The sequence below is a fragment of the Cervus canadensis genome, chromosome 20 (genome assembly GCF_019320065.1).
Source record: "Cervus canadensis isolate Bull #8, Minnesota chromosome 20, ASM1932006v1, whole genome shotgun sequence".
Classification (NCBI taxonomy): domain Eukaryota; kingdom Metazoa; phylum Chordata; class Mammalia; order Artiodactyla; family Cervidae; genus Cervus; species Cervus canadensis.
Window position 1 is genome coordinate 60301569 of NC_057405.1, and position 10747 is coordinate 60312315.

The 10747-nt window shown below is 38.6% G+C and overlaps 1 protein-coding gene across 3 annotated transcripts in view; it reads right to left on the reverse strand.

Annotated features, from left to right (window-relative positions):
* Positions 1–10747, reverse strand: part of LAMA4 (laminin subunit alpha 4) — a 140789-nt gene that overhangs the window by 103470 nt on the left and 26572 nt on the right. For all 3 annotated transcript variants that reach the window (XM_043439282.1, XM_043439283.1, XM_043439284.1), the window contains one exon: positions 969–1070. In XM_043439282.1, the coding sequence (XP_043295217.1) occupies positions 969–1070 (102 nt within the window). The remainder of the gene's footprint in view (positions 1–968; positions 1071–10747) is intronic.

The following is a 10747-nucleotide window of genomic DNA, read 5'->3' on the forward strand; positions in this document are numbered from 1 at the left end:
CTTCGTGTACACACCATGAAGACCACTTATAATCAAAACCATCTGTCTAATGCCATCAATTATGCTAATTTTGAGGTAGATAGGTGTATTTAAGTATTCTTGCAGTTTCCAGTTCATGCAAAAATATTCTTGCGTTTTGGAAAGCTTCTTTTGCCTCGTGGGAACTAGAAGAATCCACTTCTGCTATGTAGTATAGCTCATGAAGGAAAACATGATCTTAGGGTATAAGTCTTTAAAAATGCCTCCTATGACTTCTACTGAAGTCACTTCTGGTAAATATTTCAATCCCCATTTTCACTAGGTTTTCAATACATTCAGTGAAAATGGGAAATATGTAGCAAGCACTTTTGCTAAAAGGTTTTTCAGTCTTCTTCATAAATCTCTATCATGTTTCACTGTCTACTAGAAAATTCATTCCAGTTAAGGGGGAAGAAGTCTCTGGGGGCTTGATTACAGAGTTACAAAGACCACAAAGCCAAAGTTTTCATTTTTATTAGCTATTGGGTTCAAATATTTTTTTTTAAGGAAATTTTCATCTATAGACCTGACAATCTTAAGTTACAAAATAGGCTATGAAACAACTGTTTTATTCTCCTGGTTAATGTGGAATGAAGCCAAACATATGGCAAACTATACTATTACGGAGGAATTTGGATGGATGTTTCCTCCTCTGTGTATTATTTTTCAGTCCTATCCCCAATGGCCGATACCTGGAAACCAGCTGCTGAACGTAGTGGGGTAGTTACCACCAGGGACAGGGGCACATTCACCGATACACCTTGGTGGCCACTTACAATCATAAGCAGTTTATATGAGGTGTTTTACAGGAAAAGCTGAAGGGTAAAGAGAAAGCATGATTAGCAGTTTGCTCCTCCGTAGCTCAAATGTCCAGGAAGAATATTTCATCTCCACCAGAGATGCAAAGGCTCTGTGAAATATATGAAAAGTGACAGATGCCCCCGACCTACCACACAGAGTCCTGAGCCGTCCAAGCACTCGTTGGAATTACCATTACAGTCACAGGGCAAACATTCTTCCGAGTAGGCAAAGAAGAATCCAGCGTCGCATTTCTGAAACAGACACAACAAAAGCATCTTCATGATTGAAAAGGTCAATTTTGGGGACCATTTTCTGGGAGGAGCAAGAGATGATTAGTAAACGATCTACATATTTCTTTACAGCACACATACTGAAATGAACTATTTATGCTACCATTCAATTGTCTTTGTTATATATCTTTCTTTCCTCTTTTCCCACTCTTTGAGGTTTATGGGGGGCTGCGGGGGAGGGCTCCTGACGCAGTCGGGACATCGCGAGAACCAATGGCGCCCAATTCTCGCGATGTGCAGCTGCCTGCGCGCACTGTGACCTCGTCTGCACTGCGCGAAGTCCCGTCACTTTGTGCGGACAACAGAACACCTTTAACACCGTCCAACGTTGTTAGGAAGAATGACAAGATTTTAGGTAACAATGAAGGAGAAATTTTTTAATGTTTCCTTTCATTCCAAAACAAGACAAAACAAAACCACATCATGGTGAACAACTACATCGTGCTCCCTGTGAATACTTAACGGGTTCAGAAATTATTGGCTGTGGCCAATAACGACTTAAAAGGTGTGCCTCATAAAGTTGTACCCTTAAAAAAATCCTCTTTTCAGATCCTAAAGTTTTGAACGGAGGGGTTAGGAAGTTAATGAATCCTTACACATGTCGTGGGTTGTGTGTAGGTGCCGTCCTTGTAATTTGTTTATCCGCGTGACTGTGAGAGATACATTGTTTTCCGTCCTTCTAGTGGTGAGATAATTAAACCTGGAGATGCTGTGGGTTGTGACGGTAAACTATCTCGCATTTGCTGAATGGTCCTCCCCAAATGTCACAAGGAGTCAGGTTGAGAAACTATGAGATTATTCCTCGTTTATGCCATGGTTCCTGGCTTACAGATATGTATTTTGCATTTCTTTGGAATGTTTCAGCGCTGCAAGGCAGAAATGCCATGCCGTCACAGGTCTGGAAGTTCAGTCCTTGCCTATCAGGCAGATTTACATCTAAAGAATTCCAGACAGATAAGAATCTGGGTTGTTTCCACAAACTTAGAAAGTAAGAGCGTTCCCATCACATCCCCCAGTGACTCACTGTAGTTTGTACTGTCCTTTGACCAGGAAACTTTTCATTGTATCTGGCTGAGGTCCCTGACTGTTACACAAAGCCATTTCCTCTTGCTTGTTTCTCTCTAGAGAAAGACTCACTAGATACCATTCACAGTATAAAAACACTGTAGTCCTAAAACTAAAATTTAATATATTCCATTTGAAAGAAGTTTCATAGAGCACAATGACATTTTTTTTTTTAATAAAGAAAAGGTGAAGAAATTCTGTCTTTCTAAGTGAAAAGGCTGAGAGGGGACCAATTTATAATGGAGACTTTATAGTCGATGGTAATACTTTTTTTCAGGTTCCACTAGGGAACAAGAGAGGAAAAGGTGCTAAAATTGCTGTAGGAAGCATTTAATTCAGACCACCTAATTTCACATACGGTGAAATTTTTAATTATAATAGGAATGGATAACAGTAGTGAAGGACTTAGTATTAGTTATCTCAGGAGCCTCCAAACCAGTGGTTTCTGTTTTCTAACTGCCCAAGTTAAGGACATTTGATTTGGGGAGTTTCTGATTCAGTAGGTCTGATGGTGAAGCAAAAGAATCTACATTTTAAAATAAATATTGTATTTTAAAAATTGTTTAACTCTTTCCCCCAGTCTCATTGAGATACAATTGACTTATAACATTGTATAAGTTTAAGATAAACAACATGCTGATTTGAGAGTATGAATTGCAAAATGGTTACCACCATAGCATTAGCTAACAGCTCCATCTTGTCACATAATTACTATTTCTTTTTTGTGATGAAAACATGTAAGATTTGCTCTCTTAGCAACTCTCAAATGTATAATACCTTTATTACTAACTGTACATTAGATAACCAGAATTTGTTAGCTTTTTAACCGGAAGTTATACTCTGACCAACCTCTCTCAGTTTGCCTGTCTCTCATCCCAGCCCCTGTAACCACCATTCTGGCCTCTGTTTCTATGCCTTCCAAGGAGTGGGGCAGAGATCAGAGGTGTATTTGAAACAGAAAAACACATTGGTGGTGGCAGAGAGTCTGGAAGCAGTACATGAAAAGCAGTACATGATGCCTGGAAGCAGTACATGAAAAGCTCCACTTGTACCATCAACTATAGTAAAGACCTTCCTCTGGCCCAAGGAATCAAATTTCTGTAAGGGTGTTTTAAATTGATAGTAGCTCAAGTCTTTTAGGCATTCTTGCAGCTCTTTCTTCTGAAGCAGACAAAGAAAATTAAGATTTGCCCTGAATGAATGCATCATTTTAAATATGACAGTGACTAATCTCTTATATCCCTAAAGCCCTAGCTAAATTAAGAGACTCATTTTTAAAAAACTAAAATTATCACAACATAGGAAAAAACCCAAAAAGCAACAAAAAAAGGGGAAGATTTTGTACTTTAGAATAATTTTAGGTTTACTGAAAAAATTTGAGGAATATGTATATTTAAAAGACCCCATGAAATTTCTTTGTGAGACCAGGTTTAAAAAGATTATTTCAAAGAGGCACTCACAGTGATTTGTACACGGTCATTGCTCAATGAACACTTGTGATTTGAATGGTTTGGACTAGGATAGGACATCTGAGGCATACATGCTGTTGGAAACCAGTGGTTGATCCTGCTAATCTACTCACTTCTCTCTACTGGGGCTGCATTGGGTCTGTAGTCTTTCTCATCACAGTTCAGGCAACCACTACCTAGACTGGACTGTGTACTAGATGAAATCTTTACTTTATACCAAGTTTAGGAGGTGACTTCACTCTGTCATTATCCACTTACCCACCCACTAGGCAAAGGCTCTGACCTTATGTGAAAGATGTCCTGGCTCAGGTCTCATACTGTGGGAGATGGGTAGAGAAGGGAGGCAGGGACAAGGTTGTGTGGAACAGTCATTTGGCCCCCTGCTGAGAGGGCAACAAAAAAGTTGGAATCCTGGCCAGCTCCTTTGTTGCTGGGTTTTGTACACCTGGAAGGGTTGTATTTTCTAACTCATCTATCCAGAAGGGAGGCAACATTTTAAAATTCACATGAAGGCACCACTATCGGATAATAAAAATCCTGGATATGGGGAGCTTCTCATGCCGCTAATAGACCCCATACACTTGATACCTTAGACCTTGTATAGTAGAACTTTAGAGAATTTCTTGGAATGGTAGATTGTTAAGTGGTTCGAGAGAAGCTAGAGCATCCTTAGGAAGAGTGTTTAAGGCTGATTCTTTCATGTAAAAATATTTCATCATTTTCCCCCCAGAAAGTTCTGCTAATTTTTACTAAATCTCTTCTTGAAATTCTATAGAAACTGAAAAAATTGACCTCTGTGATATTTTTAAGAATGAAAATGTGGCTATTTTTTTAGTTTTGCTCCTGCTTAATAATCTTTTAAGTAATCCAAGACCTGTGATGTTTAGAGGCCTGTGAAGACTCTTGGCTGCAAGGAGATCCAGCCAGTCCATCCTAAAGGAGATCAGTCCTGGGTGTTCATTGGTAGGACTGATGTTGAAGCTGAAACTCCAATCCTTTGGCCACCTGATGCGAAGAGCTGACTCATTTGAAAAGACCCTGATGCTGGGAAAGATTGAGGGCAGGAGGAGAAGGGGATGACAGAGGATGAGATGGTTGGATGGCATCACCAACTCAACGGACATGGGTTTGGGTGGACTCCGGGAGTTGGTGATGGACAGGGAGGCCTGGCATGCTGTGGTTCATGGCGTTGCAAAAAGTCGGACATGACTGAGCAACTGAACTGAACTGAACTGAACTGAAAGCCAAATAGTCTTCTTACAAAGAAAATATTACCTGTCTGCTTTCCTTGAAAGTATTCTCCAGAATTTACTAAACAAAGATGTGTTTGTGTATATACATGTGGGTGTAAGCAAGAGAAGAAGTCTTACAATCTTTCAGTGCCACCCTGAATCCTCTTGCCTTTCTAAGATTGACCTACACACAACTGTATAACACATGGGTGGGTGATTTAGAGAGCGCTCAGGGGATTTGTACCTTCTGGCATGGTGCCACAACCTTTAAAAAATTGATGATAATAACAAGGATGATAATTGCAATAATGATGATAATCATAATATGATTACTATTTACTGAAAGTCTATGTACCAAGTATCGTGATGAGTATTTTATCCATGTTATAGTATTTACTTTTCACAGCAACTCTGTGAATTAGATGTAAATATCTGCATTTTGGGCTTCCCAGGTAGCTCAGCTAGTGAAGAATCCGCCTGCAATGAAGGAGACCCTGGTTCAATTCCTGGGTTGGGAAGATCCCCTGCGGGAAGGCATGGCAACCCACTCCCCATGGAGAGAGGAGCCTGGTGGGCTACAATCCATGGGGTTGCAAAGTGTCTGACACAACTGAGCGACCAAGCACAGCACAGCAGAGCTCTTGGGTTTTAACGTGAACAAACTGTGAGGGAAGATTAGCAGTGTGTCCAGTATCACACGGATTTGTGAGAGGTTCAGACTGACCCAAGTCTTGTTTCTCTACTATACCATGATGCCCCTCATAAATAAGTACATTTTAAAAATGTATTTAATTTACATTTTAAATTAATTGAGCATAAATATCTGCCATGCTTAAGTCGCTGCTTTGGTCATGTTGTATAGGTCTTTTGTTTTTACCCCACCATAGCCCTATGAGGTAGCTTCTGTTACCTTCATTTGGCTGATCAGATCTGTGTGGCTTACAGTAATTGTTACCCAGATCAAATAACACAGATAAGAAATGGTGGACCCAGAAATTAGATCCATTGTCTGACTATCAATTTGAGCTGTTAACCATCTGGTGTACCATTAATATATGCTAATCAAACCTTTTTTGTTGGGCATTCAGGTTATTTCCAATGTTTAACTATTATAAACAGCAAATCCAAAGGAGGCTAAAATGAATAAAAATGTAAAATCTCTCATTTAAGCCCCAGAAAAATTAAAAAAAAAAATAGGTACATGCTTAAAAATATATCCAATTATTAGTATATAAAAGCCACTGAATCAGAATATTTACTTTCTAAACAAGTTACTTCGGCTACATTGTTGTTTTGACCAATTACTTTCCACCAAATCACTTGTAGACCTTTTACAGCTCTCCACTATTAAGCCACTCTGTTACTACAGCTTGCCTCCTGCTCTGACACTGAGATTGGGTTAATTAATAACATTTACTTCTGCCTTTGAAGAATAAGAGTTAAAATTGCCATTTGCTTACTTTGTTATGATTAGTGTGATGTCTGACTTGGAGTAAAAATCAATGTATGTGTACTTGACTAATTTTATATTTATAGAAATTAGAACTAGATGGTCCTTAGGAGGATATTAGTATGGTATATGCATGTGCCACTTATATTTAAAAGAACTCAAAATGACAGTGTATATATATATATATGTTGATATCCCTGCAGAAGGCATTATTTCCAGAGGTTCATCACATAATCACAATGTTAATTATTTCACTATATATAATTGTAATTAAGATTGTTTCTTAACAAAGAGGATAACATTTATACAGCTGATCATTTTTGTCCTCATTGAAAGAAATCCCCTTGAAAACACTAGACTTAAACCAACAACACTGTCATCATATGTTTTGAATTTTCTTAAAAGTTCTTAAATTGTAGTCTTTTGAAGTACAGTTCAGTCTGCATCCTTTGGTTGTGACAAACTCCTAAAAATCTCTTGGAGTTATCAAATAAAGTGAGTACCAAGCAAAGTAATACTGTTTCAAGTTAAAAACTCACAAAAATCTCACTGTGTTTTCCAAATTTATCACAGAGGAGCCAATTGATTGGAATTGGCTACAAGCCATTGCTTTCACATAGATACTGAATCTCTAGGACCTTCAGATAGCATCACTGACTTGATGGACGAGAGTTTGAGCAAGCTCCAGGAGTTGGTGATGGACAGGGAAACCTGGCGTGCTGAGGTTCATGGGGTCGCAGAGTCAGATATGACTGAGGGGCTGAACTGAACTGAGGACCTTCAGAATTACTGTTGAAAATCCTAGTTGACTAAACAGCTTAAATGGTCTAATAGCTTCTTTAGGAATCTGAGGTCTCCAGTCACCCATTAAAAAACTAACAATGGCAAAATTGACCAGACTTAGGAGAAGCCTGAAGTTGTCATCTGAGAGAGTGAGACATATCTTGAGATCTCTGAGTAGGTACTTGATGTCTCAGAGAGAAACAGACTCTCCAGTTCCAACAAATAATGAATTAATGATAATAAAATTCCATTACCGAGAGCATACTTCACAGCCCTGTGCCTATTTTAATAGGATTTGACCTATTATTGGAATTTTTGTACTGTGTCTTCAACCAAGGATCTACAAACATTTTACAAATGTTTCAACTCATCTTGCTTTCTGAATTGGACTCCTAAAATTCTGATTCATTAGTTTTTGCTTTAATTTACTAAGACTGAATGTGGAAAGCTTTAAAAAAACTTTTTCTCTAAATTCATTCACTTGCATACAGAGTCACTGCTATCTTCTGATTTAGTATTCTTAAAATTTAACAGCCCACATTCAGTTACCTTCCTGATTCAATTTTTGTATAGGCATAATGAATCCACTTTTCTCTTGTTTCCAGGTAACAATGATTTTAGCTCTAGTTTTACTGAGTTCCATTTTTTTTTTTTTCGTTTTTAATGTGTGAGTCACCTTAAAATTTAGTCACCGTAAGATTGAATGTTATGCTAATTTAGTATCTAAAGCTTTGTGCCTTTACTCAAGAGTCTCTGGATCTTACATAGTGCTGACTTCCATCTGTTTAAAACTTGAGCAGAATTAAAATCAGATAGTATCTAGGGACCTAATAGCAACCAGTAGTTTAGTCTATTTAAAAATGTCAATTTAGGGACTTCCTCGGTCGTCCAGTGGCTAAGGCTCTGGGCTGTTAGTGCAAGGGGCCTGGATTTGATCCTTGGTCAGGGAACTAGATCCCACGTGCTGCAACTGAAAAAGATCCTGCATGCCTTAACTAAATATCTTATATGCTGCAATTAAAAGATCCCCCATGCGCAACGAAGATTGAAGATCCCACATGCCACCACTGAGACCCAGTACAACCAGATACATAGATAAAAATAAATATTAAAAAATAAAAATAAATCAATTTAGCCTTTGCTGGGGAAGAGTGACTTCTAAGAACATATTAATTTATTACATGGGTAGGCATCTCACGAGCTTCCCGGGTGGCATTAGTGGTAAAGAACCCACTTGCCAATGCAGGAGACATAAGAGATGTGGGTTTGATCCCTGGGTTGGGAAGATCCCCTGGAGGAGGGCATGGCAACCCACTCCAGTATTCTTGCCTGGGGAATCTCCATGGATAGAGGAGTCTGGCAGGCTGCATATTGTCCATAGGATCACAAAGAATCAGACACGACTGAAGTGACTTAGCATTCATGCATGCATGCAGGCATCTCACAGGCTATTTTTTTCTATATCTATAAAAACAAAAGATAAAGTATCTGTCATGGAAGGCAGTCATTAATTAAGCTATTGATAACTTTGCCTCTCTATTTTTTTTTGGATAGGACGTAACATGTTCTGATTATTCATATACAAAAGTGTAATGGAAGTGCCAAAATAAGTTAAATGCATTATGCAATGGGTTACAGTTAGCAAGAAATTGCCTTTTTGATTGACTTTACTTGAATATGGAGAGAATTACCCATGTATCCTCCCTTGGGTCTCTTTAAGCTCTTGTTTGCGTAATTGAAATTCCCTACATTTCAATAGGCGAAGTTAATTTTTAGATTTTGACAGTGATTTCACCATAGCTTGATTAGGAAAGTGGTTTCAACATTCCTCAGGGGTTTATCCAATTCAAAGATATTTCTTCTTAGGATTGGCATCATAAAGCTAGGGTATCAGCTGAACACAAACCATGGTGCTGGTTTCTCCTAGTTGGCTCTTAGAACTACCTTTGTGCTTATTGCTTAGGAGCTCTATCTGCCGTTCCTTGGCAAGCTTATAAAACTCTCCAGTCCTCAATGTAATCATCAAATGAACTAGAGACACTGATTTAGGTCTTGAGGAATTCTGAGGAACGTAACACTGCTATCTTGTCCACAGTTAAGTCAGTTTGTTTGATTTTGTAGAGTGGAGAGGTATTTATCATGTCATTTACTTTGTATTTCTGTGGCTATTCCTCAGCACACTTTGTAGGTCTTCTTGGCATTCTCCTGGGTGTGGAAACCAGTACTCCCCTCAAAGATCTCAAATAACTGTTCTCAAACCCCATACTTGGTCAAATGCTTATTTGGACTTATAGATAACACCAGACTCAGGCTGTGATGAAATACTTACCATGCATGCTAATAAATAGCTCTCTTTAGTTGTAAAACCAAGAGGATCAAACAAGAAAAGTTTAGCGCCCCAGAGCCATAAAAATTTTCCTTTTGAAGAGTTGGATTGGAGCATGACTATGTTCATTAATGTTGATGAAAATTTCTTTAATTTCCTCCTTGAAAAGTTACTTAAAACACTTTTAAGTTGCTCATTTATAGTAGTGATTACCAATTATAGAACATAATGGGGCTTTAGCAATGCCTTTTTTCCCTTAGATTTTTCTTAAAAAAAAAAAGAAAAGAAGTCTCCTGCTAGCATCTGCCTTTCTGCTCCAGGTCCTCCTCACATTGCCTCATGTTGCTGGCTTGTGCATTTCACTCCTTGCCTTCCAAGTTATGGTTACACAACATAGCCTCTGCCAAATTTTTTTTTTTTTTTAATATCTGAAAACTGACTCAGTTTTATTTAATTTACTGGGGCAAATGCCATGGACACATTTCCAAGAAAGGAAGAGATGTGAACCACAAGGGCTAGCCTTATGAGCAAGGAGAGAGGAATAACTTCAGAATTACAAGGTTTAGGGGATTTTGATATGACTCCTTAACCACTTAGTGGGAATCAGTGTTGTAAGATGCAGACATCTCTATCCTCTTCAACTGCTTTTTGTGAATAATAACAGCTAATGTTTATTGACAGACTTCAGGCACTGAGCTAAGTGTTCTTTATAGATATTCCAATTTGATCATTACCCACAGGATTGCAAATGTCTGCCTCAATTACCATTATTTTTTACAAGAAATTGAGACGTTTAATTGTCTGTAGACTGATGATGGCTCCTATTTAGTGTGTCCTGGGTAGGTAGCAGTGCTTCCTTGGATGAGTCCTCTGTTTGGGGTATTTCATCAATTTCCATTGCTAGTAGATGTACCTGTCTCTGTCTTGAGGTATCTGGTGTAGTTCATTGCTGCCTTCACACCAGACCACTCAGGATGCAAAGCAGAATGTGACTGGCAGTACCTGTCATTCTTTATGCTCTTCCTCATGGGTTTATGCATCACAGAAAAAATGCTATGGTGAATTAGTAGGAAAGGAGAAATGCATGCCAAATCTCTACTCTATCCTTTTAATCTCAGGAGATAATCATTCCTCTTTTAATGAGAAGATGGAGGTCACTGGTTGCAAAATCTCATACTACCTCTCTTCTCTTTCTCAAAACTCACCTTTATTGTGATTCGTCCTAATGTCCTCTGCCCACCTCAGAGGAGTTCGTGTTCCTCTTTTTAGGAAAGACTCACCCTCTATCCATGTTCTGGGGCTCGCACATCTGT